Consider the following 17261-nt stretch of genomic DNA (forward strand, 5'->3'; position numbering starts at 1 on the left):
TTTTCCTGATGTCCTAGACCGAGAAGTGAGTAGGAGAAGACAGAGATATGATGTTTATTCAGACCACTCTGCAATACTAAAGATATTTGTTAGGCTGACAAGTCATCGTTATCTAGACTTGGGAGGCCTATTGCTCACTGTTGATTTCCCTTAAGAAGCAGAAATGGGAATTCTTGAACTGATGTCACGGTCCCGTGTGGTCCTGAGGTGAACGTGAGCAAACGTTAGTCATGGTGTTGATCCAGCTGACTCTTCATTTCTCATAAGAGAACATTAAGAGCATCCCGTGACCTTTGGTGTATTGCTCAAGATGCACTATTATCCAAAGCATATGGACTCTTAAAGATAGATGCTGCTCAGTTTTCTTGATGTGGTCTCATCAACTCCTCTCATCCTCTGATTTGATCTGGAATCATGTAGATTTATGGATGAATTTCCATGTTGCTTTTCTCACAGCTGTCAGAGAAGAAAAACACTAAGAGGAAAACCACTAAGGGCTACTGATAAATCATCCTCACCCTTATTCAGCAATTCACTCCCAGTTTGCTGAATTGATTTATTCTGACCAACTTGCTTTTGCCTTCTTTCCTAGGAAGTGTGTAGAGAGCTCTGGTGCCTTAGCAAAAGCAACCGCTGTGTAACTAACAGTATCCCGGCTGCAGAGGGGACTCTGTGCCAGACTGGCAGCATCGAGAAAGGGGTAAGTCATCGAATGGTTCTTAGTTACTACTTACATATATTGTGTATTCATCTATATATATATATAGAGAGATAGATAGATAGATAATAATAATCCAACATATTTCCATCCTTTGCTGGGTTGAGGAAGCTCTTTTTTCAGTATTAACTCTTTTAACTTGGAAGCTTGGCCTTACACCATGTTTTCTGTGTAGGTATATGTCATCTTGTAGGTATAATTATCTTAATACGTCATGGGTGGCACATATGGCCTTTTTCAGTACTGTCCTGTGTGTGCAGCAGTAAGCATCAGCTGCTTGTACCTCATTACCCATTACCTCAGCTTGCATCTGTCCCACTCTGTGAAGGGATACTATGCTGAGTGAGTGTGCACTCATTCAATGGCTGTTACCACACATACACACACATGAAAGCAAGCCAGGCTTTATGTCATCAGTCCACTGTTGATGCCAGCCAGGTTAGGGGAGACAGTTTTAACATGGATTACGGTAGCCATTGTCACCGGATGGTCCGAGGTCTAAAAGGGAAGAATAGGAGAGTGTCACGAGCTGTCACCCATGATTACCATTAGCTCACTGGAGCCTTTGAGGGCCGGGGCCCATGGACAGGGCCCTGGACAACACAGGGGGCCCCAGGTTGAGCCCGGGGGGCTTGAAACAGTTTTTGGAGCAGCTTTAGGAGAGCTAGTGGCACACCCTGTCTGACGCTGCCGGGGAGAGCTTCAAAGCAATATGAACGTCAGCCATTTCTCACCCGACGCATAGCAGGAGCAGGGAGAGGGAGCGAGAGACTGGGAAAAGGGGGCAGGAAGTTTAGGAGTTATAGGTATTTTCTGTGTTCAGTTGTCTGTTGACTAACTGACACATAATTCAAGGTTGTTGCAAAAAGCAGACGCTATCTTCCACTCTTCCATATCCAGATTGCTCCATTCTTCTCCCCATCACTTGGTGACTCTTCTCCTCTGTCCCACTGCTAATCCTGTTTAGGCAGCCTCTCAGAGTAAGTCAGAGAAAGAGGGCAGTGGCCGAAGCCCGAAGCACCTTGACTGTCTCAGTCTCTGGGTTCTTAACCTACTGACACATTTGGAGAGAATCTCTGTGATCAGCTTAGCATGAGGCTTACAGCACTCGTGAAGCACTGCACAGTACTTTCCATCCATGCATTCAAGAACCTCACCTTCGAATCATTCAACAAAAACATTCAAAATCAATAAAGCACATAAATTAACCTTTGATAAAGTATTAAAGAAACCATTGCAAAAAAAAGGACAAATTTAAATATGAGTTAATACTTTGAGAAATACCCTGAAATATAAAATATATAAAATAATCCTTCATCTTCAGCCTGTAACACAGAAATATTAATCTAAAGTTTGCTAATTTTAACTAACATTAGCCCCAACATAAGCGACTTAATATGTGTCTGAGGCGTTCAGGGACTGTACAAATTGTAGGTTACTTGTGTTGCTGAGTCTCAACATAATACACATGCATGAAGTTTACATTGATTTCTCATGGAACGAATGCAAACAAGCAAACATTTGCCAAAATGATAAAAATGACACACATTGAAAAGAGTCACATACTGTAAACTGTACAACAATAAACCTCAACAAGGAGGAAACCATGACGGCAATAACAAAATGGAAAATGACAGGTAAGAGAGAGGAAATAACAGGACTAATGCAGAAATGAAATTACAGGGTGAGTAATAGTGTAATCACAAGTTACTGTTTGTGTATATTTTTAAAAAGAGACAGAGGGAGGGAGTGTGACAGAAAACGATCAGTCAGGTTTTGTATGGTCTACATGTAAATAAGTGTTGTACTAAGCTGCATGTTGGTGCAAAAGCTCCAAAACAATCCTAATTATGTCTCAGTATTCTTAATGGAGTTCTTCAACTCTATTGCATAATAACCATTTCTCTCTCTCTCTGGGTTTCTGCTCATCCCCGGCCAGTGGTGCTACCAGGGGGAATGTGTCGCGTTCGGGACCTGGCCTCAGAGTGTGGACGGAGGCTGGGGGCCCTGGTCGATGTGGGGGGAGTGCAGCAGGACCTGTGGGGGAGGTGTGTCCTCCTCCATGAGGCACTGTGACAGCCCAGCGTAAGTAGGCAAAGTAAGCCACAGCAAGCTGAACACACACATCCAGGGTCCTGCCTACAGGTGTGTGTTTGTGTTTGTGTTTGTGTACGTGCGCTGTATGCTGTGCGGACGTGTGTTATTTCTGACTGGGAGTAGAGATAATATTAGATTGTCTCTGAAGCTAATTAATAGTTAAAAATTGACAGGGTTACGATCTCCGTCCTTGGGAAAAACCAAACTTAATGACTTGTCCTTTAAAGTTCAGTATGTCAACTTATTCTAAGTAGAATATTCAACTTTTAATTTAACTTTTTTTAGACGTTGATGATGCATTTAACCTAAACCATGACCTGACAAATTACCTATTCTGATCTATGGTGTAATAATAGATAATAATCGTCCTTGGGGCAGGCACAATAAAGCGTAAAGCTCTAAAGAGGGTGTCATTACTTCTAAAATGTCCTGTATTTCTTTTTGAAACTGCCCAGTCAGGGGTTACTAATGTAGACTGCTATCAAGAGAAAAGCAGGTACATTTAGAAATGTATTTGATAAAACAGGAAGGAAGGATTGATAAAGTATTGGTTGGACTTTGCGGTTCACTCCCCAGGGTCCCAGTGAAGATGAACTTATGTCTGAAATAAACTTTCTCCTTCCTGACTTGACCTGAGTTAAATTACATTTAAACATATCACAGATAAACACTGAAGTTGCTCTATCCCAACAGTACAACTAAAATCCCACCTGACTGTTGTGTGACTCTGCAAACCGGTCCAGTTGCAGTGTGCATACATGCCTGTCTGGACTCATATTCTAATCAGTTCATCCGTGGGTCCATGCGGATGTAAAGACATGGTATAAAACATACAGTATCCTAATGTGGAGGGCTGCTGTTGCACCTGTTAATCTAGTGAAATACAGCAGGAAATATCTTTTTCTTTAAGCTTTAATGGACTAATAACGTAAACACAAAGTCGGTTGTTGTACCAAATTAGCTAAGTTTTAGCTTCTCGTTGCAAAGATCTAAAAATGATTGGTTAGTCTCTAATCTTTAGATTACGGACCTGTGTCCCTTTGTTTTAAGGTATCCTGCATCTCCTGACGAGACAGATCATTATCAAGTACATCTTTGTTTGGCCAGTCGATGTCTACGATCTCTAGGTCCTTCTTCCACTGTTGCATTCCTTTGTTTAGGAAGCTAGATGTCACATCAAACACATGATGAGAGGGTGAAAGGGAAAAAAGGAGTACAGAGGGAAATCAGGGAAGAGAAGGCACCGGCATAATGTGAAACACCTGTGTAAGGTGATCGCTGCTGCTCCAGCATCAGTGCAAAGTGGTGGGAGGCAGAGAAAACACAGCCAGACTAGCCCCTCTCACATTCATTACAGAGCCCGTCTGCAGGAAAGAGAAGCTAATATAGATTAGAAGAAAGAGAGAGATGATAAGAGAAGAAAAACAAACCGTTTAGAGATGTAGTAGATGTACAGTGAAGGGCAGACGAGGAAACAGAGTGAGGTTACAGACTTTACGCTCCCTCCCAAATCTAAATGTCACGTCACACTTAAGAGCTCTCAGAGCAGCTTGGATTTCATGAATGAATCACTGGCACACATACTCAGCAAAGCAGCAAACGCAGACACACAAACACACTTTGTCTTCTGGCAGAGACTTTTTGGTCGGTTTCACGACTCACGGTGTCACCGAAAGCTTATTATAAAGGATTATTTCTTTGAATGATTTGTGATTTTAATTGTATTTATAGTGTTTGATGTGGTGTGTTTTAAATGTCCTCTCACTTTTCAACTCTCTCGTTTCTCTCAGCCCGTCTGGAGGAGGCAAGTACTGTCTTGGAGAGAGGAAACGCTACAGATCCTGTAACATTGATGTGAGTTTCCTTGTTTCACTGAGTCATTTAGTGTTTAGAGTATAGTCTGCAAGTGCAACCATTTCCACTGGGGTAGGGGGGCATATCCACTGTTACTCTACAAAATCCTAGTGTTTACTAATGGAAGACAGTGTTTCCTATGCTCCCTTTTCACATTATAATCTGTCTCAATTTAGCAAATTCAAGACTTATTTAGACTTAACACTTTACAACTCTGTGTTAGCTGCAGTTTTTCAGTATGACGAGAGATTGCTCCGTGTAATTATCCCCTTTCATCTAGCCACTCCACTAATTTCCCTGTCTGCAGTCTTTTGTCATGCACATGTGCACTTGAAAAAAGCCTACAGTAAAAAACAAAGTATTTATTCATAAAAAACAGTAGAGACTCTTGTTGGGGTAGTAACACAATGAATGCTTGCAGACACAACTCAAGGCTCTGAGTTCCCCAAAAGTAATTAAACCTGTATTTTAATACGGTCCAGTCAAAGATAAGTAGTTAAGCGCCTTTCATTTTGTGTAACATTATATGTGGTATCTGAATAGGAAGCTGAAAAAGATTATAAATAGCTTCACAATATGTATGAATGCTAAACCACCTCTTTGCTGCTCCACCTTTCTCCTGCAGAACATGGAACATGTTGTCTTAGGAAAGACTTTACAAGGAGCCCAGAGATCAGCTAGCAGCATCACACAATCTCTAAGCTTTCTGACATGTTTTATTCCTGGAACACGGACAGATGATGATAAAAATGCACAGGCTGTGATTCAATATCCCCCTGGTGACTTTGGATTTATTCATCTCTTTGTCACTTTCAAGTTCATGTATTGTTTGTGACATTTCTCTCGAGTCAACGCTGATGACAGTTTCAGTTCATTTCATAAAAAGTAATTCACAGATTCTTTTTTTTTTTTTTTTAGGTCTGGAGCAATGGTTAAAACAAATATTTAACATGGCTGCAAGTTGAGATCTCTGTTCAACTATTTCTAGGTGTTTTTTTCCACTAGGTGAAAATTGAAATAGTTAGGGCCCTGGTGGACATTTAACCACAAGTCTTAAAAATAACAGGCTCAGAGGAAGCTCTGAGTGTTTTCTTTGGAAAACAAACAACATCTCCAACTGCTGTTTCATCACACTGACCACACCTGGTACAGTGCAATGTGTGTGAGCACCACATGTAGATACAGTGACAAATGCACATACATGTCTGCTGATTTACACTTGGGTCCAGAAGTATTTGGACAATGATTTGTCACAACTTGGCAGAACTTTAGTGACCATGAAAATAAATATCACTGATCACTGTTTGGTTGTGTAGCTAGCTAACATTATCTAATAAAGATGCACTTTGGCTTTGACAATATATAATTTTCTGTCCTTTACTTCCCGGATAGCAGCATTAATAACCCACTGACATTAAAATTACACATACTGTCTGTACTATTGCAAGCTTTCATCCTGGCGACAGCGTAAGAGAAGGAATTCATGCATGTAGACGTCGCCAAAGTGGAACTCTGGCTGAGACTGAGCTCTTTTTTAGTGACTGAAATACTGCAACAGGTGCTGCATAGGGATTGCAAGTGCCCAAAACAGCAGTTTGTTCTCCTACCTTTGTTTTTCTTCTGTTGATGTGTCATCTAAATATTCGTTGCTTGGAACAGATGGAAAAAGAACAGGCCTGTGTTTTAGTTCTGTGGGGTGTCTGCGCAAGCCGTAAAAAAATGAAAACTATAAATCGTAAAATTCTAAAACCCGATCATTTTGCTTGATGAAAACTCATAAGATCACTAAAGTTATCATAGACATCCTGAGGTAAACGTGTACTTCTATGGAAATCCATCCAAAAGTTGTTGATTCATTACACTCAAAGCAACATAGGTCAATCTTATAGAGGTGAAATCACGGAATCACAAGCAGCATCTGACTGTACATCTCTGTACGAGAGTCTGTTTGTGTAAGTAGTAGACTGAAAATCGAGCCAAGCCACTAGCATGGCTTACAAAAGAGATGTCAGAAGTGATGCAGCATCTCTAGTCCCTAGTTTAGTTCAAGCGCCAAAGAAAATGCTGCATGATGCAACTTTCATTACCCACATCTTTCACACTCTTCACTCCCAACGTGTAATCCAGACACCCTATTAAAAATATGTTTTCAAACCCAAACTGAGATTACTCAGCCATGAGAATTTTCCTTTAGAGCCGCAAAAGACATTACCAAACTGTTTTCACAGGTTGTTTAGTACTCCTCATTACAACGAATCGACTCGTTGACAAGTAGAATCAGTAGAATTCCTTTCAACTCTAGAGAATAGCGTCTGTATGAGGATGTGCGACAGCAGGCTGACGTTGGCACATAAATATAAGGTGTAGTGCTGGTAATTCAATTCACTGATAGATAAATTAACATTTATTAGGAAGAAATGCCAAATATGCTCTGATTCCAGTTGTTTAGCTATGAGGAATTCTACTTTTCTCTTTGGGCTTTACGACTTCTCCTGCCTGGGATCTGGAAGGATGTTTGTGATGTTTTCTGACATTTTATTCACTACACAACTATTAATCACAAACTGTTCCTTACTTGTCGTATAATGCAATACACGTTTTTTTATTCTTCCTTCAAACACGTGTTAGCCCAAATCTCATTTGGCCCTGTGTTGTCATTTCATTTTTCTCTCTTCTCTCTGAATCTGCATGTTTGATGTGCGAGTTTAAAGCTGCCATATTGGCAGAAAAACACTTGAGTGGTAATGAAAGCCTCTTCATGGCCTGCTCCAACGTGGAACACTTTCAGCATGTGAAATACTGCTTTGACCTAAGAGCTTTTATTTGTCCTGGGGGAGAGGGTTCTGGGGTTTCTAAGGACCTTTTCACACCAATAAAGTGTTTCTTTCCACTTTTTTAGCCCATCTTATTGGAACAACGTCCACATAGTGGAGTGCCATCCCAGATAACTCTGTCCAGAATCCGAGCCAGTACCAGGTTTGAACCAGCCTGGGCTGTGCTGGGCTTTCTAACTCTTCTGGCTGTTTCTAATTACCCGGCCAAAGAAGTGCTTCATTATCCCTCATAAATCCACATGTGAAAACAAAGCTATCCCTCCTAATGCAAAACACACTGTTCTCAATTAGGAATTCCAAGAAACACGTCTGTTTTAGTGTCTGAAAATAAAACGTGACATCTTATACAGAGTTTGTCCAGTTGTTAATAATGATCTTGTCTATGCAAATAAAAGTTTTCCAGATGAAAAAAACTGCCTTATCAGATAATTCACTTATTCAGACAACATGCTACCCTCCATCATATGATCTTAAAGGCCCATACCAGTGTCTACCAAGTTTTAGCTCCTTAACTATAAATCACATACGGTAAATATTTTCTGACCATTTTTAATGCATGCTACAGACTGTTGGGTGTGTGTGTGTTTTTTCCTTTTGGTTTCAATATAAATCCCTTTTGACTCTTAAAGGTTTCAACAAAAAGGAGAAGGTGTGAGAGGCAAATCAACATTAGTCTTAAAGCATCTTAAACTCTAAAATGTTCAATCTTTTATGTTTATTGGTTTATTTATTTGCAGGCCTGCTCTGTGGGATCTCGAGATTTCCGAGAGAAGCAGTGTGCTGACTTTGATAACATGCCTTTCCGTGGGAAGTACTACAACTGGAAGCCTTACACTGGTGGTGAGTTCAGGACGGAGCTGCACCAGCTATTTGTAATTCTGATGATAGGTTTGTGTTTAGTTTGAAAATAGTGAGCTACTAATTTTGATTTCACCATTAAAACATAAGGAATGTCTGGAGTGGAAAAGACCTACAGTCATTTTAAGTATACCGACTGCTAGAAAAAATCTGTAGCACCTTCAACTCAAAGGCACGACTATGTGCCTGTGGCATGAGTGCCAAAAATGATAGTTTAGAGATAACCTTAACTGCTTAATACACACAAATTGTCCTGTAATAGCTTCCTGTCATCCTTTTTACGTCATTAGTGACCGTCTACAGACCAGCCTGTCTCGTGTACCCAGTTAACACCAACAACGTCTCAGTCTCTTTCATGCATAGAGAATTCTTGGGATTCCTGCACACTGTCCTGTGTTTTAAGGCCCTCACTGGTCTTCTGGATCTGCTGCTTGTCCAGTCTGGAAGATTTTACATTTTGGACAGATATACTAACACAGAGCATGTCAAGAATCACCTAGCAGAAGGACTAGAGCGAAAGGATTCTTAGGTTTATTATGGATCAACACTTATCTGCCTGAGCCAGAATGGGTGGAAGCGCTGTAGTACTATCACAGTTATTGGCAGGAGCTTAGCAGTACGGGCCTTGTGCCATCTCCCCCCCTTAAGTTCTCCTCTTGATGTCTGCAGATCATGGAAAATATCCACTTAACTGAAAACACAAATAGCCCAAACTAAAAGTGATAAGAGTTTGAAGCATGTAAACACGGCTTTTATTTTCTTTCACAGATGGAAGAGCTTAAGTTAGATCTCCTTTATCGTGGGGGTCTGTTTTGACGAATCCATCACCTCCTCACTCACAGCACTCTGTGGGCTGGGAGCTGCCATGGAAAAGCAGCAGATAACCTGCTTGTAGAAGTCAGTGGAATTGTTGTTGGCAGTCAGTGTTGTCTCTGTTGATGTCGGTGTTATCGTGACGTCAGGTTTTAGATCTAGTACCGCTGACTTTCATCCATAATTGTTATTGTCAACAAGTATTAGGGGTCATGTTGTCTGTCTATAGATAACCGTGAGCTCTGTCTGTGTGTTTTCTGTGTTACCTAGGTGGTGTTAAGCCTTGTGCACTGAACTGCTTGGCAGAGGGTTATAACTTCTACACAGAGCGCTCTCCTGCAGTCATAGATGGCACCCGGTGCCAGGCTGACTCTCTGGACATTTGCATCAATGGAGAGTGTAAGGTAAGGGACTGTTGTTTTGTCAAATATGGTCTCATTTAAAAGCCTAAATCCACATGACCTAAGATTTATTCTCCTAACTATGGTTTAATATGACTTGTGTTTATTTCTTGCCGATCTTCCCATATCTGTAGTAAAGATAAAATATTTAGAAATTAACAATCAACAACTATTTTTGATAATTGTGAAAGTAAAAATACCAAATAATTTCTAATTTAAGCTTCTCAGTTGTAAGAACATGCTGGTTTTCTTTGTCATATGTGTGAGTAGACTAAATATTTTAGGGTTTAGACTGTTTGTCAAACTAAATAACATAATTAAAGACTTCATCTTGGGTTTAAAGAAAATATAACTGGATGATTTCACTATTTTCTGATATAGTACAGACCAAATGATTACATTTATAAAATAACTGGCAGGTTAACAGACAATAGAAATAATTATACAACTGTTTTCACTTCAAGCAACTGCTGAGGTCTCAGAATAGTATTGACCACACTGAATGTTTTTTTACAACCTCTGTGATTTTCTGACTTGTGTTTCAGTTGTGAATAATTTTAGCAATAGAACCAATGTCTGGAGATACAAAAATAAAACTTTTAGTTTTACTGTCACAAACTAGAGTTTCGACCACCAGACATCCAACATTACTGGAAACAAAGTTATGAGTTAGCACCTGGAATGAAATGACCAAAATTGAATAACTAGAAATACTCTAAATGGTGACAATAGAGCGAACTGTACTCTTCTGCAGAGGAAGAAAGTAAGATGTGGTTGAAATTTATAGAAAAAACAGATATGTGGACCTTGAGTTAAGAGTAACAATCCGACCTAGATTTTTAGATTTGGTTCACTTCATACCCTGTTTTTTGGGAGCCTTTTGAAACACAACTGAACCCTGCACTGTCCCTGAACACCTCGCAACACGGATGGCCCACAGCAAGAAATATACATATTTCTAAGATATTGTACTGAATTTGAGGATGTCAGGGAGTGTTAATATGTTGGACACTAAACCACAAGAGGTGGGATGTCTCAAACATGCTGGCAGGCAGGTTGGGTGGGGGATGTGATGGTGGTGACACGTTTGGTTGAGGTGTTTTCAAAGTCAAACGTGAACCTTCATGCTTTGCTATAATCTTCAGATTGTTTTACTTTTTTTGATTAGACAAAATGTATTGGTTGAAGGCTTGTTGCCCCTAAATAGAATAAAAAAAAAAATCACATGCTAATGCATATCAAGATATGACCAGACATTTTTATAATTATGAAATTGCGTGCTAAATGATGCTGTAACTGGCACTGGCTCATATGGAGTTCAGTTTATGTCACATACAATAAAAGAAATCATGTATCTGATGCCCTGAAATAATATATCACAGCACCACAGTATGACATTGTCCCCTTTATGACTCACTTGTGATAGTTTGTGGCTGTAATGATCTGATATTTTTGTCAAATTGCAAATGGAGTGACATTTTAGCTCTACATTAGCTGAGCTAGCAAGTCTCCGAGCCTTGTGTTTTCATCTTTGACAGCACAGTTTGCTAGGTACTGATTGCATAAACAAGCCTGCCAAAGCACAAAACCACACTATTCTCCAGTAAAGAACAATCAGGTCTCAGAGTCGCTGATTGTAATCAAATGACTGGCATTGCTCTATTTGAGTCTTATCAGGGTTCTGCAGCCGTGACCACAATTGTTTTGTGAAAAACAAAACACAAAAATCATTGTTTTGATTGAATAATGATTTTATATATATTTGAACAGGCTGATTTAATAACAAGACAAAATAACATTTAATGAAAGGAGTTGGCAGTTAGCGCTGTCTTTGTTTTCATGAGTATAAATCATTTTGTACCGTTTGTGGGTGTGTGTGTCTGTGGAGATGAGGGTTTTTGTGTATTTTCTGAGATGCAGCTGAAATAACTTTTTCGTTGCTCGCTTTAAGTATTTGCTTTGACTTCCACCTGACCGTACAGTTTGATTCAAGCTTGGCAGGAAAATGCAGCGTCAGTGCCCACAACATTACTCCGATTCTTATATAAAAACACAACATGATGTGTGTTTTAATGTGAAGAGAACTCCAATAGGTGGAATATTCCTTACTAAAATAGTATTACAGGTTTATTTCCAGTCTGAATCCAGCATGTTGTTTTATTTCAGAGGCTGGCTCTGTGGGTTCACTGCCACACTGATAAATCTCTGGAGCACTGTCTGCTTGGAAAGCTTTCAGAAACACTCAAAGCCGCTTTGCTGTGCACATGTGCTGAAGAGACAGAGACAGAGAGAAAGATTCCAAGTAACAGAAAGAGAGGAGAGGCAATGACAGGGAGCAGACAGAACATGGGGGATCCGAAGGAGAGGAAGTGTCGGTGACGATGGTAATCCTCCTAGTTGTCCGAGAAGTTGTTATCAAACAGATTAGAGACTTGAGCTGTGTGGAAAACTATATTATACTGTACACTACATACTCTGTTTATGACATCTGCAGCTGACACTTATTATAATAATCTGCAGATCATCTTAAAATTATGTTTTTTGTCCCTAAAAAGTCATAAAATCACATATGGCTTACACACTTTACAGTTGTGTGTTTTCTTAAAGCGACAGCAACAAATTCAGTTTTTAATTATGTAAAACAGACTAAAACTGAAAATCAGCATGGTGGAGAAGATGCAACCAGATACGTTTTGGACATTTTTGTTTTGAAATGGCTGAAATTATCAAGTAATTTTCTGTTGATCCAATAACTGATTAATTAGCTGTTGTTGTTTCTGAAATTTCCCACAAAGAGAAAAGGGTGTTTTTGTTTTATTTTTGGATGTGAAAATTACTTCTAGACAAGTTGAAAGCACAATTTACTGTTCACTGATTGAAAGATTTTGGATAGATTTCAAATTATGAATAAATAATATAATTCAGCTTTATTCTGATCAAAGTAACGTTCAACAAAACCTGGACTTGTCTTTCTGGGATTTGTTAACTGTAGGATGGATATAGAAAACTTCCAAAGTTGCTTTAAACGTTTCTAATGTTTTCCTGAAGTAGAGGAGTCAAACTATAGAAGCTCACAGAATGGAAAATTATCAAGCAAAGCTCAAGCAGTTGGACAAACAAATCTCAACACATGGTCCACTCACTAGTGTTTTCCAGAGCTCTGATTGATCTGTTAATCGACAGACAATAATCCTGTGTACAGCTGTATGTTCAGTCATCAGCCAAAGTGCTGCGCTGGGTCGGGGAAACTTAAGAAAGATTCATACAGAAGAAATTCCAGCACACACAAGGGACGTCTAGATTGTTTTCATTTATTAATAATTGTACATGATTACAGTTACAGTTCCACTCCATGAATCTTTCACCTTCAAATTTCTAACTAGTAAGTGAGGTGCTTACTTGTTGTGTCGTCAGAATGATGCATAGGAAGAGTTTGATGTTCAATAAAGTAACTGTGGAACCAGTAAAATCTCTACTTGTTGCTTTAATGAAGTATTTCTGTTTCAGTACTTGTACTGTATTTATCCTAAACTAAGCTAACCAGCTTAGTTATTTGTAGATTATAAAAAGACACTAGAATGGAATTGGTTTTCTTGTCTTACTCACTGCAGGAAAGCAAAAAATAAGTTCTGAAATCTGACCTCGGGAGATTTGGAAGAAATTCAACCTTCCTTAGAACCTAAATCCTGACTCCATTAAAACAGTGGCTGCTCTCTTTCTCAGCACGTGGGCTGTGACAACATCTTGAGCTCTGATGCTAAAGAAGATCGATGCCGTGTGTGTGGAGGCGATGGCAGCACCTGCGAGGCCACGGAGGGACTTTTCAATGAGTCTCTACCCAGAGGAGGTAAAGCACACTGCTCTCTCCTTACGTATGATCTCCACTGACAGGCTGGAACAGCAGCTTTCAGGAATCCTCCAGTCACAGAGGTGGGGAATTTGGGTTTTAGGAGCACATGGCAAACTTAAAGTCACTGGGCGAAATAACTCACTGACCTTTTTGGCAAAGAGCTATTGGCCAAAGTCCAAACATCCCTGAAGCCTGAAAGATAATCTCTCATGGAAATGTGCCTGTTTCACCATTGTCACTAACCGGCAGAGCATGTGTTTCTGGCTGTTCAAAACGATGTTGTCAGAATATTGATCAAAAAATAATATTTTTCCCGTTAATAACATTATGGATGAAGAAATCAAGATTGGAGATAGGGGCTTGGTGTTGGATGTAGCTCGAGGTCATCTATAGAGACCAGGAGAGGGAGAGAAAACATATTTCTCCTTCTATGGTATGTCTAGTAAACCATCTAAAAATACAGTGTGTGCATGTGTCTGTGTTTAAAAAAAAAAGGAGGGGGTTGTTTTGTCCTTCTGCTTCGCCTTTTTCGGTGATTTGGAATTTATTCTATACAGTAAGAAGTCCGACCTAATATGATATGTAACCTTCTGTCGTCTCTGTGTTTTAAAATATGTCACAAAGAAATGAAAATTGGGGGTGGAGGAGGGTCTGAGGGGGAGAAATACCACCTTAATTACGCCTGTCCTTGTCTTCCAGGTTACATGGAGGTGGTTCACATCCCAAAAGGCTCAGTTCACATCGAGATTAAGGAGATTACCATGTCCAAGAATTATATTGGTAAGTGATGCCTTAATACGATGAAGTCGTATTAATAATTCGACTAACATGTGGTTCTATGAATGTCAGAGTCCAGGCTGAAATGTCTAAAGGATGGATTGCCATGAAAACCAGCATAATCATGATACCCAAACAATGAATACTAATAACTTTAAACAATTCATAAATATTAGTTATGAAACATCTCAACATTTATCAGAAGGGTTGGTGAAATGTCTGATCACCTATTGGATGGATTACCGGTTGATTTATGACCAAATACTGCACCAGCCAAACTAATTACAACTCTACTTTGCCTTGAACTTAATTATGAATTGGCACTCTAATCTAAGTTTGGGCGCATTGTAAATATTACCATGAATGTTGCCTTTGTCATTGTAGCATGCTAAAGTTAGCATTTGGTTCAGATCACTACTGCGTCTATTGTGAGTGAGTCCTGTCGTTTCATTATCAATAGACTCTGTAATTCACTACAGTGTGATGAAGCAGCGATACTCCCTGACAACATCAAGCTGTTTTATATTACCTCTTAAGCTCTGTGTCAACCACGTTTCCAGTGATTTCATTGTGTCTTTGTCAAGACAAAATTAGAAGATGCCCTTGTTTAATCTTCTGCTGCTTAATGTGAAGCCATAAAACAAAGTCTTAAAGAAAGAATCTTTCAGTCTTTGCGAAGTCATCTTGGCACCAGACTTATCCGCTCTGTTCCTGACTAAACAAAAACTGGCAGCGTCAGAACCAAAACAATCAAACAACCGGATTCAGTTAAGCCAGTTCTGTCTTTTCATTAACAAAAGAAGGGCAGAGAGTGATAGAGCGTTGAATTTATAGCGGATGGTGTTGATGGATGGCTTAAGTTACACTTTGAACCAGAGAGCTGCGTCAGATTTATAGGGCCGTGGTGACAGCTGCCTGGTCCACCAGGATTATGGGGGATATGATGTCTATATATCAAAGTTTAAAGAGTGCAATTTTGGCTCTTGTGGGGAGTAGATTTTCCTTTTCTAGCAAATTGTACGTTTGTTATGAATTTAATTTGTGACCTGAGTGACAAAGACAGCATTTCTCTTTTGTAGCTCTGTCTGTGTTCTTGCTATTTAGGTCAGCAAAGTATTTTTTAATAAATTTCTTTAAGATAAATCTAAGTGAGACAATTCAAAAATAGAGAGTATTTGTAAATACTAGTGTCAACAACAGTGCACACAATGAGTGCCAGCTATACTGAAATCTATTTATTGAGAAGGGGATTGAAATACATTAGAGGCGTAAACTATTGTTCCTCTAATCTGTGTAAATGCTGCAGAGGGGAATCTGGAGACCACAAGCCAAAGAGACAGAATAGCAAGCAGTTGGATTGTTTCTCCTCAATTTGGCCCCATTTCAACCCAGAGAAAGTGGATATTTTCAGATGTGTTGTGCTTGGAGACCAACCTTTGTTTTGACAACCAGACAGAGTGGTATTCATGAGATTCGTCCAGGGTTTCACCTGAAGTGTGTTTTCTTTCTCTTCCTAAATTAGACATACGTACGTGTCGGTGCACATGAGTGTCTTCATTTACAGAGTGTGCACAGGCATGTTTCTGCTCAGTCGGCCCAGGGATAGAAAGTTGTCAGTGACATTAGGGAGGCTAAAGAGTGATGATGACGAAGATATGCAACGAGATTTGATTTAAATGTTCGTTTCCACCTGTCATCACTTCAGCTTTCTCAAAGTATTTCTTGTTTCTGTGATTATTTAGCTTTGAAATCGGAATCAGATGATTATTACATCAACGGAGCGTGGACCATCGACTGGCCGAGGAAGTTTGACATTGCAGGGACAGCTTTCCACTACAGGAGACCCACCGATGAACCTGAGTCTTTAGAGGCGCTGGGAGCTACCCAGGAAAACCTGGTTGTCATGGTACGATTTGTTTTGTTGTTCACCTGGCATTACAAAAAACACTGACAGTGAAGGTATAAACTCCTTTAACAGAGAAGCTGGGGATTTTTTCTGAAATGCAATAAAAAACCTGAATTTTTATTTATTAGAAAAAAGTACAAGGCGAATATGTCAAGTGTTTTGTAAACATCAACAACAGCCTCCCAAAAGAATTAGGACAGAGGCACATTTACCACTGTGTTCCATCACCTTTGCTTTTGCTGAACACATCACTAGGGTGAGCTTCAACACCTTTCGTTGAGAACAGTTCACATGGTGTTTTAACAGTTCACTGAATGATGGTTTCTGCCTTTGGCTGTTACACACTGATATTTCTGTGGAGTCCCTGAATCTTTACACAATATTATGTTGTGTGGATGGTAAAAAAATCTAAATCACAGATTTAAATGTTACTGCATTTCAGAAAAAGTCCCAGTTTTTCTGGTTTTCTCAGTGTCCCACAAAATAGAGACACAGAAGTGTCTTTGATAACTGTGTGTCAGTGTAAATATTAAACATGTTTAAAATTAGAACAACTGGCAGCGACTGGATCTTAACTGAAAACTAGAATCTGCACAGCACACACTTAACGATTTTCTCTGCCAAGTGTCAACACTGACTGAGGCAGATTGGAGCAGACCCAGCCCAACTAGTTCCAAAAGAATTAATTTTTTTAAAAGACATTTTTGTGTGTTGATTTGAAGCAAATGAGTTTGTTTTTTTGTTTTTTTTGCTGTAATACTTGGTGGTTTTCTGCCTTGACATGAATACTGAAAATACCAGACCACAAAGCACCACTGGAACAGGCAAGCAACTGGCCACTCAACCACTAGCCATTTCTTTGTGGCTTCCAAAGCTGTGCCTGACTTCCTCAGTTTCTGCATCCAGCAGACTAATATAAACCCAGCAGAGCCTCACTGATCAGGACTGTTTAAACTACATTTAAAGCTGCTGTGATCTAAACTTTAATATTAACAAAACTAGTATATCAGATGACTGTGTGTAATGTGAAGGGAGGCACGCGGAGTGAAAAACCATCACCTGATGACAACTAATGCTAAATGCCCGCAGTTCTGTTGAGTTTTAGCACCTTTCAGCTCCTTATTTGGGTTTTATGGCCCAGAACTTTACAGCT

At 39.6% G+C, this 17261-nt stretch overlaps 1 protein-coding gene across 1 annotated transcript in view; it reads left to right on the top strand.

Annotated features, from left to right (window-relative positions):
* Nucleotides 1–17261, top strand: part of adamts6 (ADAM metallopeptidase with thrombospondin type 1 motif, 6) — a 53711-nt gene that overhangs the window by 23948 nt on the left and 12502 nt on the right. Inside the window, exons 12-19 of the mRNA XM_026353695.1 lie at nucleotides 593–700; nucleotides 2658–2803; nucleotides 4606–4669; nucleotides 8241–8343; nucleotides 9445–9578; nucleotides 13299–13422; nucleotides 14125–14205; nucleotides 15945–16108. Coding sequence (XP_026209480.1) covers nucleotides 593–700; nucleotides 2658–2803; nucleotides 4606–4669; nucleotides 8241–8343; nucleotides 9445–9578; nucleotides 13299–13422; nucleotides 14125–14205; nucleotides 15945–16108 — 924 coding nt within the window. The remainder of the gene's footprint in view (nucleotides 1–592; nucleotides 701–2657; nucleotides 2804–4605; nucleotides 4670–8240; nucleotides 8344–9444; nucleotides 9579–13298; nucleotides 13423–14124; nucleotides 14206–15944; nucleotides 16109–17261) is intronic.

The sequence above is a fragment of the Anabas testudineus genome, chromosome 12, assembly GCF_900324465.2.
Source record: "Anabas testudineus chromosome 12, fAnaTes1.2, whole genome shotgun sequence".
Lineage (NCBI taxonomy): Eukaryota > Metazoa > Chordata > Actinopteri > Anabantiformes > Anabantidae > Anabas > Anabas testudineus.